The sequence below is a fragment of the Rousettus aegyptiacus genome, unplaced genomic scaffold (assembly GCF_014176215.1).
Source record: "Rousettus aegyptiacus isolate mRouAeg1 unplaced genomic scaffold, mRouAeg1.p scaffold_m13_p_2, whole genome shotgun sequence".
In the NCBI taxonomy this organism is placed as follows: Eukaryota; Metazoa; Chordata; class Mammalia; order Chiroptera; family Pteropodidae; genus Rousettus; species Rousettus aegyptiacus.
The window spans coordinates 96170945-96190214 of record NW_023416295.1 but is presented as its reverse complement, the minus strand read 5'-3'; the positions used below and the strand labels follow the sequence as shown (position 1 = coordinate 96190214).

The following is a 19270-nucleotide window of genomic DNA, read 5'->3' as shown; positions in this document are numbered from 1 at the left end:
AGCCCAGTAGTGCATGCACTTCTGCTCCCCTTCTTGTGCTCCTCTTCTGCTCTCCAGAGGACCACATGGCTCCACACAGATCAGAGTACAACAGTGGCATTCAGCCACACATGCATGATACAATAAGCTGAAGTATGTTTACATATTTTAGGTGTAGGCAGCCCACTACGCTAATGTAACATTCTAAATCCAGGGCCCTATTCCTAGCCGTGAGCCTGGATCACAGCCGGACCTTGGACCAGCCGGGCCTGGCACCCACAGTACGAAAGGATTTCTTCAGTTAAAATTTTCATTTTCATTAACCCTGATATGATATGTATATTTTTAATTTTCTGGCCACAAGTTTATTCGACACAAAATAATCTCTACTCAGGTGGTTGGCCATGTCTATGACCAAATCCACCTCTGAACTGGAAATCAGTTGCTGACCCAGCCCCAGCCTCTGCCTTCTTGTTGACAGCAGGGGACACAGCAGTCTGTCCGAAGGTTTCTCTGTCCGCTTACCCTCCTGTGAGTCTTACAGTTTGCTTACCCTCCAGACCTTTGGGCTTCGGCCTGCCAGTCTCAAGCCAGCTGGAGCACAAAGTGGCAGTAGGCATGAGGTAATCAAAGGGGCAGGTAGAGGTAATCACAGAGATACTGGATACCCTTGTTGTTAGGGTACCAGCAGAAATGTCACCAGGAAAACTTCCTTTACAATGCCTTGTGATTTGAGAGACTGCATGGCCTTCATGATGTGAAGATTAGGCACATTCTTGTCTGCCAGCTTCGGGTGTTTAGGCATGTGAACATCCTTCTTAAATACCATCACTCTCTGTTTAAAAAGGTGTTCATAAATGGCAATCTGGTTCTTCTTGGGCATTGACATCACGACGGCTACTGCGTCCAGGGCCAGAGCTAGAAACCCTGACAGAATATTTTTGAAATGAAAGGTAACATAAGTCATGCCTTATGACCTTACAGAAGAGTTAAACCATCTCAGTTCAAATAACAGTTTGGCCATGTACTAATTACAACCTTACGTTATGAACCTTAGTTTCCTCATCAGTTTTTCATTCCATATTCATTGAGTTTGAGGTCCTTAGCACTGTACTTAGTTAGGCATGAGGGATAAACAAAGTCACAAGCTCTGCCCTTCAAGTTAACAGTCTAATAGGGGAACTAGACAAGTAACAGTTATCACATAAGAGGAGAATTGGTAAGTAGTTGAAAACGTGAAGTTGAGATTTCTATGGACCAATAGTCTCCAATGGAACTTTCTGTGATGACAAAATGTTCATTATCTGCACTGTCCACTATGGTAGTTACTAGCCACGTGTAGCCATTGAGACTTGAATTCAGCTAGTCGGACTGAAGAATTGAATTTTATTTCAATTCATTTGAATTTAAATAGCTACATGTGACTGGCGCATGGACCAGCTGTGGGCCACGCAAATGGAGATATTCAGCAGGCAGTTCGATAACATGCGCCGAGTTGAGGAAAGAACTCGGGGCTGTGGGAAACGTCAAGTGAAAAGGTGCAATGTTGTGGGAGTTACTGAGTGTGACAATGTGGGAGTTACTGAGTGTGAAGAGTGAAAGAGGATTGAAATAAGTAACACAGGTCCCTAGAACACTATAAACTCAAAACACATTGATAAAAATTTCTTAGTGTGCAAATTGTCCATGTACAGGGACTAGTTAAAAACACCTTCTTCCCACAAGGAAATACTGTGGAACATCAGTACGAGGAAAGACTGCGCTTACTGACATGGGAATATCTCCAGGACACATTAACTGAAAAGCAAGCTACTGACCTGAGTACATAATATGCTACCATTTGTGCACAAAGAGTGAGAAATTATAAATACATTTTTATTTTTGTATAAATATACTGGAAAACTACTGGAAAGAGACTAAAAGTGGTTAACTGTAAGGACAGGGGAAGGGAAATAGAAAAGGATGTAGATGTGGAAGGCAGCTTTAATTGTATAGTTTTCAAAAAAATCTTAAACCATGTGAAATTATTACTATTTAAAATTTATATCTATATATGTGATTCAGAACAATATAAGAATGACCAAGACAAAATCAAGACATTTTTAAGGTCATAGTTCATTCTTACAATGTAGTTTTCTTGAGCATGCACTTGTACCCTAGAAATCACATTTAGACCCCACTTTTAAAATCTTGATCTAATTCCTAGCCTTCCTCTGCCTGTCACCCTCCTATCCTCTCAGACCTCTTCCTTCCTAACCTTCCTGCCCCCAGATTACAGAAGAGAATGACTAGATTATCGCTCTTAGAATCCTTGAAAATCACAGGGGACAGAATCTGTATAGAGAGTGCTTAATAAGGTGTTAAAACCCTGAGGCTTGAGAACCACTGTATTAAACCAAAATGTGTAATAAAAGATGGTACCCAACCAGGAGCACTCCCTTTGCCATTCCCGCCTTGGCCCCCCAGCTTTACCCTCTGTGTGGTTCACTCTCTTTTCTTGCATTCTGGCTCCTAGGCCACAGCTGGAGGCAATGAGCAAAGGAGCCTGGGGCCTGATGAACCAAAAGACTAGGTAGAGCCAGAACAAATCAGGGAGGCCTTTTTCATATTTTAAAAACTTCCATTAACATCAGGGCTATTTTTGCCTAGGTTGTTTCTTTAAGTAGAAATGGAGAGCTGGGTACAAAGGGATGTGAGGTAGGATTAGGACTGACACTACAGCACGGATATTTAGTTATCCAGATAAATTATATTTTTCTTTCCTCTCATCATAGTCCCTGGAAAACCATCTAAAATTGCTTTATTAGCATTTATAAACCATTTTGTGTAACTGCAAGACTAAAAAGTCAACTGATGTGCATTGTTCTATTTTAAAAGAACATTAATAAAAGTGAAAATACTGAAATTTGCCACTGTCCTATACCAAATGCTTAATATGTTCCAGATCCCTGGCATTTTACCTGGAATGCCTCAATCGATTTCTAAACTCCAGTAATATTACTGTGTTCAGACCTTCAGAAAAGAGCCATGACATAGCACAAGGGTGTTTAGTAGTTACCTTACAGTCCAGTTGTTGAAATCATCCTCAGCCCTTTGTGACTCCCTCACGTTTTACAGAATCTGCTATTCCTTTAAGTGCATTTGTAATGTGCATCCTTGGTCAATAGATGGTGCCATGAAACCATCTGTGGTATAATTACAGCTCGCCTGAAGTTCTGACAGCACCAATGGCAAATCCTGCATTTACTGTGACATGCTTAGGTTTCTGTGGATTAGAGAAGAATTATGTGTTGATAACGAAGACTGAGACTTTTAAAGAATATACACTGACTATGAAAACTAGGAGACCAAAGTGGGGAGAGGAGGCAAAACAATCCAATGTGTAGTAGGTCAAGAAATGAAGGGTGAGATAGAGTCCTTGGCAAGCCCCCAGCTGGAGTCCACATGAGGAAGTTTAAAAGAGAGCTATGGACTGGAAAGAAGCAGCTATCAGCCATATGGCATGAGGGCATAGGCAGAAACCATTCTATCGAGCAGGAGCTGGAGGGTAAGAAGAGCAGCTTGCAGCATCCCAAGGTTTTCTCCACAGAGCAAGATGTCTCCAGTGGTTGGAGAAGCATCTTCAAGGTCCTGCACTTCCTCAGCATAAGATCCCACATCGTGCACTCCCACCATTTCAGAATCTCCCAACAAAACATTCAAATCTCCCCTCTAGTTCTGTAGCTCAAACATCCATGGTCTTTTCCTGAGGTCTGTACATTTTCCTTCTAGTAGTATCTTCAGCCATGAACATGTACCTGGTCCAAAAGGTAACCAGAGAGCTCAGTTCAAAACACATTTACAGGAATTCTAGATTGTTGCCAGCATGAGTGGGAAGTGATATTTCAAAAACTGAAGAACACATTAATAAGAAACTTCTCCATCTACAGATAAGAGGCACGTGGCAAATCACTGGCAGAAAAAGGGCCAAGAACCAGGGATTTTGCCTCAGTTAAACCAGTGCTTTATTTCTGCACTTATAATGCTATTTATAAAGGAAGGGAATTGATGCTAGTCCATTTTCTTTATTATCTACTAAACTTCTGATCAAAAAGAGCATTTTGCAGGCCTGTTTCAGATTAAGTAACTTGCTGATATCTTTCATGTCAATGATCATTGATATTATTCCTGGTCACTGAAAAGTATATAAATCTGTGTCACAAATTACCTGATTGGCCATCCATGCATCTTAGCCAAAAACAATCATGTGAGGAGAAAAATCAAGCTATAAAAATTAAACTCTCACTCCAGCTTTCTCCTAATTTTTAGGCTCTTCCTGCTTCTTTCAATGTGACCCCTCACTATGACACTGATAAGAGTAGGAAAGCCTAGTAAAGACTTGTGAACACATACTTTTTTTCAACTTGTCCATATAAGGTAGCTTTAAAATGTGAATACTTGCTGGTAAGAGATGGGGTCTATTTTATTATTAGATATTTGTTTCTTGGCTGAGTCAGTAAACAATACCATCAAAGATGAACCAGAAGACTGACCAGTGCAGGCATCCAGAACAAGATAAATCCTACCTTTCTGTGGCCCCTTGGCTGTCATCTGTCCAGAAAACTCTTGGTGACATGTGTATGTTGAGTTTAGACAGTCTCCAGAATGCAGACTTCTCTGTCTCTTGCCCAATCTAGGATGAAAGCTTATAGTGACACTTTCTTGGCTTCAAAGAACTAATTAGTTCACTGTTGCCAAGTGATGTAAATTTTTATTACAGAAAATGACAGTAGGAACTATTTGAGCAACTAATCAAGAATGCCGACACTTCCATTTTTATATAAATTATTTTTATTTCTGTAGCTTACAAAATATATAAATATGATTTATGTAAAATCAATCGCCTGCACACTCAAGCAGTGAGTACATGAAGCTGGGGTATATATATGTCTCTGAGCCAGAGTGAGCAGAAAGAAGCAAGTTTAGATCCAGTCAGCCCACAAGGCTCCCCTTCCCCAGACGCTGTCATCGACGGCAACCAGAGATAAGTGAACAGCTTTTTGCTTTCAACGAGGGCAGCTTATTAGACAGTACATCACGATGGTGGTGCCGGAGGTCTGAAGGGCTTTGGGCACTTCTATGAATGAGGCACTTGATGGGAAACATGCCTGAGATGGAAACAAATCATGTCAAAGCAGAGCAGGTAGGACTGGCCAGTGGGGGAGGAGTGAGGGTCTTTTCATCTCACGGATCTCCTTCCTTCACATTGCTATTTGATGTGGAGCAAGGAACAACAGGAAGCAGAGACAAAAAGGAAGTCCATAGAAGGGAACTATAATGGAGCAACAGCCATTGATTCCTTGCCCCATGCTGGTAAACAGCTCAGTGCACAAAGGCTTGGCAACTGAATGATGCCGAATGCAGAACTCACAAAGTTCTTGGATTCTCAAGATTCAGATGTATTCTGGGACTGGTAAACTGGTAAGAGTCATGATTTGTTGGGAGGTGCTAATAATCTGAACAACAGCAAAACTCATGATCTGTGAAGGAAAAATGACAGGAGCTTGATCTGTACCAATGAATCAGGCTTTCCGGAGTTAATATTAATGTCAAGAAGAAAGGCCCAGAGCTCTGCCCAACAAGGTCTGCAGAGCTCAAGAGTCAGCTGGCTGGTCCTTGCCAAAGCCTCTCCTGCCAACTCTCTTGATAATGACAAGTTTCAGTATATAATGATCTCTGACCTCTTATATGGTCTACAGGTGTGTGTGTCCCTCTGTACTAACAGCTTCATAGTAAAACAGTATGGGAGGCACTCCTGGGTTGAAAATGAAGGCAATGGTCAAATTACTCTCACACTAACTAGACTGTCACCTTTTGAGTTTATGTTTTCAATCTAAACTGAAATTAAGACAATTATACAAAATCCTCTCATCATTGACCACAAATCTGCCCACAGCCACTTTGAGAGATTGGTGCCAGCCAATCTGCTCTGAGGAAAGAAAGGGAAAAGGGAGACTGTGACATCAGTACCTTCTAAGCCCCATGCAGACAACAAGTTAACTTTAATAACTTTGGGTTCCCAGTTCTGATGGTAAATGATGCTCTAGAAACCACTGTCACCAAAATGAGGTAATGCTACATAACAATAGATGCAGCTGAGTGTCTCTTTGGATCCAATCTGTTAGAGATATCCATTTCTCATTCATCTCATGACCACAGGACCATTTTGGAAGATGACCAAATCCAGAGATTATAGAGACATACCTGAAGCAGAGGTTGGCAAATACAGCCCCAAGCCAACTCTGGCCTGCTGCCTGGTTTTGTAAATCAAGTTTCACTGGCACACAGCCACACTCATTCATTATGAATTGGCTATGGCTGCCTTTGCACTATAAGGACAGAGCTGAGTAGATATAAGAGAGAATGTCTGGCCATTTACAGGAAAACTTTGCAGACCTGGAGACTAAAGGCAATTTAGGGAACTGACCCTCTCTGAAAAGGTCTTCAAAAAACAGACCCAAATATTTAATCATTACAACCTGATTCTAGCTGCAAGTTTCCAGGCATAGGAAGTCTGATGCTTGAGGCAGAGAATCTGTTAGGCAATAATCTCAGGAGTCACCAATGTGCTCTGAACAAGAACCTCCCTATGCTTTGAATAATCTCTCACCTACGTTAAACTGTAATCCTTGACCAGGTCTCTGAAACCCAGAGAAGTGGTATGTGTGTGTTTGTACATATACGTGTGTACATACATATGTACATATACACACATATATGTATATACACATATACATACATATATTCAGGAATCATTCCAAAAGGGGCAGACTTTTTCCTTCGTGTCCAGGGGCAAGAGCAAGGGAGGCAACTATCTGCTCCTGAAAGCTCTATAGTGAGAAAGCCAAGCTCTGTACATGCTTTCTGTCTCATTCACACGCTAGCTTGCTGTCAAAGCTAGAAAGCCCAATGGCAAAGGCCTGAAGTGCACACAGTGGGTAGTTATAGTCCAGGGTGAACACGTCATCTGCCACACGTCCAAACTGCATGACTATATAGTCAGCTGGAAACAGAAAGAAAATAGGATGTTAGAAGATAATGCGATTTTCCTGGGAGAAAGTCTGTTAAGATACACAAAAAAATATCCTCCAAATAGGTCAGTTAATCAGCAGGTCTCTTTCAAATGGGAAACTTTTAAAAGAATGGGAAGAGGCATTAACAAAAATGTCTGCTAACCATGAACAAATGTCTGTTGTTCTCAACTACAGAGAATGGGAGACTACTACTGTCGAGCACAAAAGGGCAAGAGGAAAGAAAAGTCAAGAGTAGTATGCCGGGAACAGCACAAGTTCCGAAGGCTAGAGTTGCCAAGGAACCTTTATTGAATGAGGGGCATTTGCATTCGCTTCCCAAACAGCCTTGCCTAAGACTCCTCTCACTGGCCACAGGAAGAAATCTCTCACACTCTCCTGTCAACACAGAGGTTCAGAAGTTTTACTGTAAAACTGCTATTTTATCTTTGCAAAGAAATCACTTCTTTCTTAATTAATTCTCCCCTGAATATAGCTTCCTATCAATGATCGGAAATGCTCACTTCCCCAGCGTGTAAGAACATCCTTCCTCCTATTCCCATCCGACCCTTCCTGTGGGCTTACGGTCATTTTCATGGACTATCTGAAAGTTCTTCACTGACGCCTGAGTGACCCGGCCATGGAAGTTCAGGACATAAGACTGAGTGTCATCATTCCAGACTGGGGCCTTGTTGTGCAACTCAATTAAGTTCTCCATGGTTTTGTTTTGCCATTTTGAAAGCAAGCTCTCATGGTCCTGTTCAAAAAAAAAAAAAAAAAAAAAATCAGGACTTTGTCCCAAGAACCATAACATAAAAATTAATTTGTTCTCAACTCAGTGAGGGAGAAGGTAGAGCAGGGGAAATTTTTCTCCATTTAAGAAAAGGTAAAACAGAAATAAAGAAAGCCAAAAACTAAGCCAGGTTTTTCTGATTCTTTCAGATTATCTAGCATCTCTCTTTGCAGACGAGATGACTAAAACCCAACCGCATTAGCAACTGCACTGCACCTGCACCTGTTCTGAGGTTCTGGAGTGATGGCCCTCTAAAGAAGAGTATGGGCGGTGCTCCAGCTTGGGGTTCTAGAGGAATCGATAGTTTCTGGATTGACCTTTTCTTTACTGTGTTCTCATCTTTTAGAGTCCTTTGCTGATTAAATGTGTTCTTACTTACATTTCGTGGCCGAAATGGGATCCGTTCATGATTCATATTCATCCCTGGAATGATCACAGACATTTTCCTAGGACCTTTAAATCCAAGTACATTTGTTTCCTGGGAGATAGATAGGAAAATAAGACAGAACTTGGAAACAGAAAGGAAAATGGGACCACATTCTTGACACAAGACTTTCTTGGGCATGTAAAATGTTGACGATGCCAAGGGTACTAAAAGCTATTTTATTATTTCTGTGGTTAAAAAGGGACAGAGAATCAAGACCAGGGAAGTAAACAGACTCTACTGGCTTGAAACTTTATCCGTACTCTTTAATCTTAAGTGAACTTTGAGACAACTGTGACAAAACTGTCCAATTTTGTCATCATCGATAAATATTTATTTCCCAATGAGGGAATGGCACTATATGATCTAAATGAGACTTACAGTTTAAATTAAATAGGGCCTGTATCAGGAGGTAAAAAACCAAAATGTCTATCAAGCTAGGCAGATTATACATGTATAAAATAAGCACATTAAATAAGTGGATATGTTTGTGTGTATTCATATACATGCACACATGCATGTGCACACACAACAGTCATGCATAGTTAAAATATTTCATTAATTCTGAAGCTAAGAGAAAAAATACTATACGTTATAAAATGTTAAGTCAAATGGTTCTCATGGAAAAAAAATCTCATGGAAATCAAATAATGAGATGTATTCCAACTTAAAAAATGTTGGAAATCAAATAATGAGATGTATTCCAACTTAAAAAATGTTGAGACTTTAGGATCAAGCCAACAACTGAGTTGGGTTAATTCCTTCTTGCCTCTTTTTACTGAACAACTCTTTGAATGCCTACGATGTGCCAGGCCCCATGTTGATGTGCATACAGCAGTGAATAACAGTTTATAAACTGGTAGAAAAGGTTCATGTTGAAGAAGCAATATTAAGTGTGAGTTACCGGAGGAAGCGCATGTTGCCATGGGGATGTATACAAAGGAATGTCAGCCACATCCAGTGGTCAGGAAAGACTTCTCTGATGACATAGTTGATGTGGCAAAGGGCAATGAAGAGAAAAGGGAAGGCTCTCAGGTGAGGGAAGATCATATGGTGGAGCCAAGGAATAAGAGGAGGGCTGCTGTGGCTGGAATGACGGGAGCGGGAGGGTGCCGTTCCTTTAAGACTAGGAAGGTCTTAAAGGAAAGGCTAAATTGTTAGGGCTATATTTTGGACACAATGGGCAGTCATAAAAGATTTGAAGCAAGAGAACGAGATTAACTGGGGTTCTTTTTTAGGACGATTTATCTGGCAGCAGTACAGAATGGAGTAGACAGGAAAAGAGATCAGTTTCTAATTTAGTGTAACCTTTGGCCAATGGGTAAGAGATAATGAAGGTCTGGGTTAACACAATGGCATTAAGAAAAGAGAAGAGCAGCCTTTCTGTCCTTGCACATTGGGTAACAAGGTTATGCAAAAAGGAGGACTTGGTGAGCCACCGCCATTTCCTCAGCTTTGGGCCCCTGCTGCTTCTGCAGGGCTTCCAGCAGTGCCATGCCGGGAGAGCATCCCGAGGTTCACAACCACAGAGGTCTGCAGGAGCCATTATGAGGAGGGCCCAGGGAAGATTTTGCCATTTTCAGTGGAAAATAAATGGCAGTTGCTAGCTATGATGACTTCGAACTTTGGATCTGGATTTGCTGCACCTTTCTTTATAGCTGCTTAAGAAATAAGGATGTTTGAGTTAATCCATGAAACAGATGTGAAGAGCATTTTAAGAGGTGCAGTCCCCTTAAAAAATGGGTCAAACTGTATAACTCAACATACTAGATATATTTGTAAATAAACTTGTGTCATGAAAAAAGAAAAGAGAAGCGCAGATGAGGAAAGACATATTATTAACACATTAAAAAAAACTGAATTTGGCAATTCATAAACAATTAAAACTTGAATATACAAAGAAAATGATACCGGCAACAGCAAAGGAGAATCACAGAAATAGGAACAAGCTTAGGGGGGAAGGTTATGAGCTCGGTATTGGTTATGTTAAGTTTGAAGTGCCAGCAGGACATCTGGGAGATTAAAGAGAATACACTATGTGGATGGCACTTACGTAACAGACGGCTGCCAGCTCCTGCCGGGTATAGACCTTTTCTACCAGACCTTGGGCCTTGGCTGGGCTGACACCATGGTCATAAACTGTAAACTTGGTCCCCATGAGGTTGGATCTAGAGTTTAAAAAGTTGCCATAATTATATTTTTCCTTTTACACAAACACAATCTAGGAGAGGTATTTAACAGAATGGAAGGCTATTTGCCTGTTCTCCAAATGTCTTAATGTTTATCATCGCTTTTTTCAAAGATCTCTCATTAAAACAAAGAACTTAGATTTGATTTTAACTTTTTTTCTTTAGATTACAATATCAATACATGCTCATTACATAAAACATATGGCTTATTCTGAAACTACAGTGCCAACTTAAAAATAAAAGGCCAAAGTGAGAGGCAACAAGCATTTATTTGAGATCAAAAAAAGATAGCTATTTTGGAAGCACTGATTCATGCAGAAACCCAGTGTTCCAATTAGGAGACAAAGGCAAGGGATATTAATAAGAAAGGGAAGGGGAACAATTACATCAATAGAAGGCAGACATTTTCATTGGTGCAATAAAGCAAACACAGTGATGCTAACTCTAAACAATGGTTTAAAGTTTTAGTCAGGTAGCCATCAGTCTAGTAGTCATATCTGCTTTTTTGTTATCTTTTCAAACAGTTCTTAAGGACACAATGTTGCTTTAGGCTCAGTCCAAAGGTTATTTTGCCCTGTTTTAACATTCCAGTGGTTTGAGGCATAAGATGTGTAGGGCAGTTCCGCTGGGATGGCAGCTCCAACTCCATTTTCGAAGTGGCTCCGTTTATATTATTTTTTACAACAGGAATAAAAGTATCAGAAAGAAGAGGACAGTGATACACGGCTCCTCTCACCTGAGTTTGCCAATATAACTTTCCCCTTCACGAGATAAATCTGTTGGATCAGTAGAGATAAGGTAGTTGGATGTTTTGCTCTTTTTCCGCTTTCTACCTGCAAGAAGAAATATCTAGAAAAAGAAAAAAATTGTCAGTCAAATATGAAGTCAAGAAACTCACCATGGTTTCTTATTCACTTAGCAAATGTTTAGCAAGTATTTTTCATGTACCAAACAGTCAAATCTGTTTTGTTTTGTTTAAGCAGGCTTAATGTACTTCAATTTTTCTTGTGTAAAATTATGTGGTGTCCACAGCTGGAACCTAGGTCCTCTACCTAGGTTCACCAACCTTTTTGGCACCAGTGCTCCTATGAGAATCGAATGCCTGATGATCTCATGTGGAGCTGAGGCGGTGATGCTACCACTGGGGAGCAGCTGCAAATACAGATGAAGCTTCGCTTGCTCAGCCACCGCTCGCCTCCTGCTCTGTGGCCCGATTCCTAACAGGCCACGGACTGTTACCGGTCTGCACCCTGGGGGTTGGGAACCCCTGCTCTACACAGACAGGGGGGTCTTTACAAAATGGCCAGAGAACTCCTGATAAGGAGACTTGGTGAGCACTGTTTCTTTCCAGAAGTCAAGGGTGAGACACCAGTAGGTCTTGGAGATGACATCGAAGGTGACTTTGGTGAAGTTGCCCAGGGTGGCAGTGCAGCTCCCGTCCAAGGTATAGCAGTCCTTGATGCCGTCCATTAGCAGTAGCTTCTTAAGCCCAGGAGCTGAGACAAAGCCAGGGCCTCTGCTGGCGAGGCTGAAGCCACCATCACAGAGCCACACTGGCCAGTCACCTTGCAAGGGGCAAAGTGAGGTTTGCTAATCTTGTTCCCCTAGTAGCCTCACTGCATGAGGACTATGGAGAACTTGGCCAGCATGATGGCCTTACGAATGGCAGTGAATGTGACCTCCCTGGAGCATTTAACACCCAGACCAATATGTCCATTATAACTTCCGATGGTGACAAATGCCGTGAACTTGGTCTGCTGGCTAGCATGAGCCTGTTTTTATGTGGACATAATCTTCGAAACCTCATCCTTGAGGAGTGTCCCCATGAAAAAAAAAAAATCAATAATCCCAGATTCCTTGATGGACAAGCAGAAGCATCTCCTTCAGGGACTTGATCATGTCTGGCCAGGCGACCCAGGATGAGGGATATCCACTCCGGCCTTGCCTCCATGAGCTCTGTGTCCTCAACCCCCACCCCAGGCAGAAACTACCCAGGCCTTGGTGTCACCTGGCCATTTGGTGTTTTCTCAGAGCAAAACAATCTGTGGGTCTTTATCCTTTTTCCTAACCCTCATAATGCTTCTCTACTGTGCATATTTTCTAAATTCACTAGCTTGTTTCCTCTAGATAATTATTTACAACTTTATCCCTAAAACCTCCAATGACTTTTTAAAAAAGCTTCATCCAGTTCCATGAATAAGAGTCTTTCCAACTTTAGGACTGAGGGGATCCTGCACACCCAGCCTTACCATGCTTTCCTGCAGCTGCATTCCTAATAATCCTGTGTTTTTGGGGGGGTTTTGTTTTTGTATTTTGTTGTTTTAGTCACCTCTCTGTGCCTCCAGTGGTAGGCATACCCTCGTATTCCTGCATCCTTCCTAAGTCCTACTGGACCTGGACAATAATAGGGAAGCAGAAGAGTGGTAGCAACTAAGGGGGACTTTGGAATCAAACGGATATGAGTTTGAATCCGGCTCTGCCACTTACTACACTCCCTAAGGCCCAGTTACCCTGTCTATAAATCAGGAATATAAATCTTCTTACAAAGTTGACATAAGGATTATAAGTCACAATATACATAAAGCATTTAGCACATGCCTGGTCACTGTAAACACTCAATAAACAGTGGTTATAATAACAGTGATATCTACTACCATCACCTCATTTCTATACTCTGAAAATCATCCGCTTAGACCTGGTATTAATACAAAATACGTTGTTCATCAGCAAGTATTCAATCATCTCAAACCTATGTACAAAGTAAATTGGAATTTCTAGGGTGAGAAACCAGACATTTCACTTGTATGTTCTTCATATATTTCCAACTCGTTCTATTCCCCAAAACCTGAACTTTCTTCCAATATGTCTTATTCTACTATAATAAAAATAAAAACCAAAGAACACACAGTAACACCCCCATCCCAAAAAAGGGATGAAGATGAAAATAATTACATATATTCTCTTCTACTTTCTTACATTCTGGATAAAACTCCTTTTCTTTGGGGTAGTGGCAGATTTTACCTATTAGACTATGAGCTCTTGGAAGACAGAACAAAGCACCTCGCAATTAATAAATAGAACCCACTTTAAGCCAACTTGGTCTAATACCAGTGCTATTGTCCTATCACAAGACTTATCAACAATCTATTCCCACAATGTTCTTCCCTACTCACTCTCAAGATTTGTCTTAAGAATCAATTCTCATACCTTCCGATTGTCATCCTTTTCCAAGTGCATATAGTAAGTAGGGAAGAGACCCCGATCCATTCCTTTTTTATCCCTGGTTATCCGACACTTTACTGTGATACCTCGAGGGGCAGGACTATAAGCAAAGTCCTCTAAATTCTCTACTTCTCCCAGCTGGTTATCGGTTTGTTGGGCAGTAGTACCAGAAGCTCCCGTCTCCTAAAAGAACAGCCATACACGAGCAAGAGAAGGTGGGGTCAGAAAACTTTGTACTCTCTTTGAGAAACACTTAATGGTTAAAATAACTTATTGATTTACCCCTATATCTTCAGTCTTTTGACAAAAGGAAATTCTGAGAAGTTAAGTAAGTATGTGAATATTGAGAGTAATGAAGGAGCCAAGTATGAAAATGGGATAAACCTTCATAATAGCTAGCTAGACACAAGAAATTAGAGGTCAGAAACTTTAAGTCTAAATCTGAGTTTAAGTCTTTTGAAGCAACCCTCATTCAGTAATTGTATTTAAATACTGAAAATATATTTGGGAAATAGTTAAATTAAGTCCAAAGAAGAAGTTTCAGAACTACATACTGTGATTGATTTCTGGCTGGGTGCAGAATTGGTTCTGTCGGCCTCCGAATATGGTGAATGAGATCTCAATTTTTTTCCTTCTTCTTCCTCCTCATCAGTCTCCTCTTCATCAAAGTTCAAACTACCTGAGATACCTGGCGGAAAAGGAAGAACTGTCAACAAAACTGATTTTAAAAAAGAAATCTTTGAACCAAAGAGAATTTTTTTTTTTTGCTTAAAACATTCCAAGTTATTCTGACTTAAAACCCAGCTACTTTACCCAAATTTTGACAAGTCTTTCTTCATATACTATTCTAGGTGCCTCGTGTACCTAGATACTTGTATACCAATTTCCATAGCAATGGACAAATAGATACTTGTATACCAATGTCCATAGCAGCATTATTCACAATATTCGAAAGGTGGAAACAACCCAAATATCCATCACCTGATGAATAAATAAATCGTGGTGTATACATACATGGAATATTATTCAGCTTTGAAAAGGAATCAAATTCTGGCACAGGCCACAACATGGATGAATAGTGAAGACATCATGCTAAGTAAAACAAGCCAGACTCAAAAGGGCAAATACTGTATGATTGCACTTACATGAGGTACCTAGAATAGTCGAGTTCATAGAGACAGAAAGTAGAACGGTGATTACCAGGGGCTAAGGAGGAGAATGGGGATTTATTGTTTATGGGTATAGATTTTTGTTTTGGGACGATGAAAAAGTTCTGAAGATGAGTAGTGGTGATAACTGCATAATGTGAATGTACTTAATGCCACAGAACTGCATTTTGTGTATTTCGAGTCTAATTCAAGTTGGGAATGTCTAAAATACTACTACCTTAGATTTATGAAGCACCTCTTACAGAAAATTAAAAACTATTTGATTAAAAATGATTTTTTCATTTTATCATCATATTTATATGAGTTTGAGATATTGGTAGTCTTATTTTTTGTTTTGTTTCTTATTTGCTTACGGAACATGTCTGGAGAGAAACAGAGACATAAAATAAAGTGTGATATGTGTTATAAAAAAAAGTATGGGACTTAACACTTACATGTCAGAGTAGGAGGCTCAGAGAAAATCCAAGAACCCAAGAGAAAGAGGTAGAGCTAAGACAGAAACTCAATTCCCATTTTTCCTTAGTCTATAGGGTGACGTTATCCCTCATATAATAGTTGAAACAGTGCCCAAATCATAAATTTATAAGTAGACTCAACAACAAGCAGTGGTCTTTTTTCTCCAAACCATTTCCTGCCCACATTCACCATCTCAGAGGAGGGAAAACTGTGATGTGTTTTTACAGTTAACAAATAAATTGGTGTTAGCTTTTCTCAAGGACACCCAAGGACAAGACCGAGGCCAATCAGAAGGTCTAAGTGAAAACATATTTCCACACAATAACTTATACATGAATGTTCACAGCAACATTACTCATAGTAGCCAGAAGTTAAAACAACACAAATGTTTATCAGCTGATGAAGAGATAAAATATGGTATATCCATACAATGTAGCGCTATTCAACAATAAAAGGAATGAGTACTGATACAAGTTACAACATGGATGAACCCTGAAAACATTATGCTAAGTGAAAGAAGCCAGTCACGATGGGACACATAGTGTATGGTTCTATTTACGTGAAATATCAGGAACAGGAGGGGTGGCGGTGGAAGAAATGGGAAGTGATCACGAATAGGTATGAGGTTTCTTTTGGGGGTCATGAAAATGTTCTAGAATTGATTGTGATGATGGTTGCAAACCTTGCAAACATACTACACACCACTGAACTGTTCATTTAAAATGGGTGAATTGTATGGTACAGGAATTAATCTCAATAAAGCTATTATAAAAAAATTCTTTGGTTTGTAAAGGATATTTTCTCTTTTGTTTTCTAAAATATTAACTGTTTTGGTAGCAAAAAGGCATACTATTATTGGGATCCCACTGTCATATGGATCCTTTCACTTAATACTAAGTTTTCAAATGCCACTTTTATACCAAGAACTCAGTTTATGTGAGTATATGTCTTACAATGGAGATCAAAGATTTCTCCCAAATGTGAAAACTAGACCCACTGAAGGGACATAACCTGCCAAACTGACACTTCTTAAATCTTAATCAAGAGAGCACTTAATGAGTTTTGTGGTCACGATGCAACCTGTTTGAGACATGGAAGACATTAATGTATCTGGCACTGAAAGGCTAATTCTGAGAAAGAACACGGCAGTCACTTAGTAGGGCAGGGTAAACGGGGACACCGTGGTATTTACAGTGAGGAATAAAGAACTAGACTAAGAATCAGAAAATCTAGGTCTGCTATTGTTCAGCTAGACGACTGAGGGTAAGTCAGCTTTCAGTTATACTGAAAGTTCACTTTACTCTTTCTTTTGTTGTAATAACAGTGGTAGTAAAGTAATAGGCAATTACTAGGATCCTATTCTTATTACTGACAGGGAAACTGATGCAGAAAAGTTACGGCGTTTTCCCCCTTTCCCAGCCAGATGTGGCACCAGCCAGATGTGGCACCAGCCAGATGTGGCAGAGCTGAGATTCGAAACCAAGCCAACTGGCTCCAGAGCTATGCTCTAATCCACTTCACTACACTGCCTTTGCCACGTCCCGCATTCTAGTCATCTGTCCCTGTTTGCACAAACATGCCATGTTTTTTATAGCTGATGCCTTTGCACATGTCATTTCTTCTGCCCAAGTCTGCCAACTAACTAGCAGTGTGATCTAGGGCAATTTACCTAACCTCTGAGAACTAATTTTCTTATATGTAAAATGGAAAAAACGAATATGTATAACCCCCTCAAAGTATTGTTATAAATATTAAATTAATTGAAATAATGTATGCCAAATGCCTGACAGACAAATGCCTGATACATGTCAGTCCCGAGTTGCTTCCACAGGAGACACCAGTGCGCAGGACATGCATTCCTCGAGGCTCGGCTTAATCACCACCTCCTTTTGACGCCTTTCTTGTCCCTTTTCATTGCCCTCTCAGTGTAATTGTATTTCTGTTTTTTACTCTTGCATACACCATATTAGAACTCTAGGACAAGCCATCAGCCAAACCACATCCTAATTTGTTTTCCTGCTTCCAGACTTGCCCCACCTCCAATTCATTCCTTATGGTGCAGCCCAAATCTGATGATATCATTTCTCAGCTTAAAATCCCTTATCAGTTCCCATTACTCTTCAGATAAAGTCCGAATTCCCAACATGGCCTCTAATGTCCTATGTGATCAGAGCCCACTTCCCTCTCGAGGCTCAACTCTCTACATTCCCCTTCCAAGCCTCATCACATCATCCCCTCCGCGCTAGCCATTCTGAACTGACCAGCTCCTCTTCCTGCATCGGACTCTGGCTTAGACATCACTTTCTCTGGAAAGCTTTTCAAACCTTCAGCTCTGGGTTAGGCACCCCTCTCTCCATGCTCTCTTGGCAATTAAGGATGTGAAGCCTCAAACAGAAAAATGCTCCACAAGAGCAGGGACCTTGTTTACTATATGGTATCCTAAGTGCCTAGAACAATGCCTGACATACAGTATATACTCAATACATAGTTTCTAAATGAATGAATATATTAATTTGTTTGAATGTACATCTATTCTGTCATTTTGTGGTACAATCTTCTGATTCATACAGCCCAGGACCTAGCAATGCCTATTAGAAAGTAGGCGCCCAAAAAATATTTATTTATTATTGGGCTTCAGTCTTCTCATCTGAAAAGGGAACACTTAATTCCTTCACCTATAATTATTCTAAGAAGGAAAAACGGCTAACGGGAACCTCTGATATATATGGTAATATTTATGGAAATGGTAATTCCAACTGGCAGAAAGCAGGCTCTAGTGGAAAAAGTATTAACGTAAGTATATTTTGATCCAATTTGTGTTTCCATTAAGCTAGCTAGTCATCATTCCCCTTATCACTAGATCAATATAATCTGTGAAATGGAGGCTGAATAGGGGTGTTGAGTAGCAACCTTGTCAAAGGAAAAGGATAGGAACTAAAAACAAAACAAAAAGAGTTGTATATCTAGTAGCTAGTGCTATTTTACATTTGATTTGATTATCTTATTTTTCTCAGGCAAGATGATAAATATTACCATTGTTGACCATGACCAATTCTCAGATGTCAAAGATGCCTAATACTGTCACCTCTGTAAAGCCCTAAGCCACATGACAAGCAACTGTGAGTCATCTAGATTGTCAGCCAACAATGAAAGAAAGTAAAGGAAAAAATCATAAATGACTAAGATGATTAATTGCTTCAAAACCATGACCAACCCTCACCGTGTTTCTGGAGAATCTCCTGAAGATCTGGCTTGGGAGCCGCATCCAAAGTGCATTCCCCATCAACACTCCCTTCAGGATCCTCTTCTGTAGCAGAAGAGCCAACTGAGAGAACATGAAGTTTGGGATCTGAATCTTGAGTATCTGGTTTCAGGAAGGCAGCTGGACCATCAATGCCTGGAGGCCAAAAGAAAAGGAAAAGAAAAGAAAGTGTAATCCACTATTTAGCTGCAAAGGTTTGGTATATGTGATCAGAATTAAGAACCACCAAACCATTTCACTTGTCCTTCCTTAACAACCATGAAGACATTCATTAACAGAGTAATCCAGGACTGGTGCTCATTTCAGTAACATGTTCTGACTCTTATTAAAAGAAAGTGTACTTGATGTTGTCTTTAGAAACTTAAGAATGAAACTATGAAAACAAAGTAGGTCCTCCAAAGTTCAAATCCTGTCCAAGGTAATAATAGTTCAGGGGGCAAGTTGACTTAGAGGCTCTTGATACTACTATTCCTTCTTCCTCTCATCATCTCAGATGATCCTTTGGGTCCTCATCTACTACAAGAACAGATACTCTCTACCTACTCCTGACTTCAAAGTTAACTCTAACAATCAAGGATGTAAGTTTCTCAAATAGGCTATTCATTTGGCATCTAAAATAACATTTCTAAAATGGACATAAACTTTAAAGTATCCTCTACTGATCATACCATTGCTTCTATTCAACTTAAAGACCCAGAATTGATTATAAAAATTTATGAAGGTACCC

General features: G+C 40.2%; 1 protein-coding gene and 2 pseudogenes across 3 annotated transcripts in view; all 3 read right to left on the bottom strand.

Annotated features, from left to right (window-relative positions):
• Positions 1 to 365: 365 nt before the first annotated feature.
• On the bottom strand, positions 366 to 4691 carry LOC107502686 (annotated as a pseudogene).
• Positions 4692 to 4791: 100 nt separating this feature from the next.
• Positions 4792 to 19270, bottom strand: part of TULP3 (TUB like protein 3) — a 64870-nt gene continuing 50391 nt past the window's right edge. For 2 of the 3 annotated variants that reach the window (XM_016130123.2, XM_036237850.1), the window contains 8 exons: positions 18502 to 18678; positions 14211 to 14344; positions 13642 to 13839; positions 11171 to 11283; positions 10299 to 10413; positions 8201 to 8299; positions 7614 to 7785; positions 4792 to 7021 (listed from right to left, as the gene is read on the bottom strand). In XM_016130123.2, the coding sequence (XP_015985609.2) occupies positions 6888 to 7021; positions 7614 to 7785; positions 8201 to 8299; positions 10299 to 10413; positions 11171 to 11283; positions 13642 to 13839; positions 14211 to 14344; positions 18502 to 18678 (1142 nt within the window). In that variant the 3' untranslated portion in view covers positions 4792 to 6887. Of the gene's footprint in view, positions 7022 to 7552; positions 7786 to 8200; positions 8300 to 10298; positions 10414 to 11170; positions 11284 to 13641; positions 13840 to 14210; positions 14345 to 18501; positions 18679 to 19270 lie in introns of all 3 variants that reach the window. The other variant, XM_016130125.2, reaches the window with a different exon arrangement.
• LOC107502692 lies at positions 11621 to 13633 on the bottom strand (annotated as a pseudogene).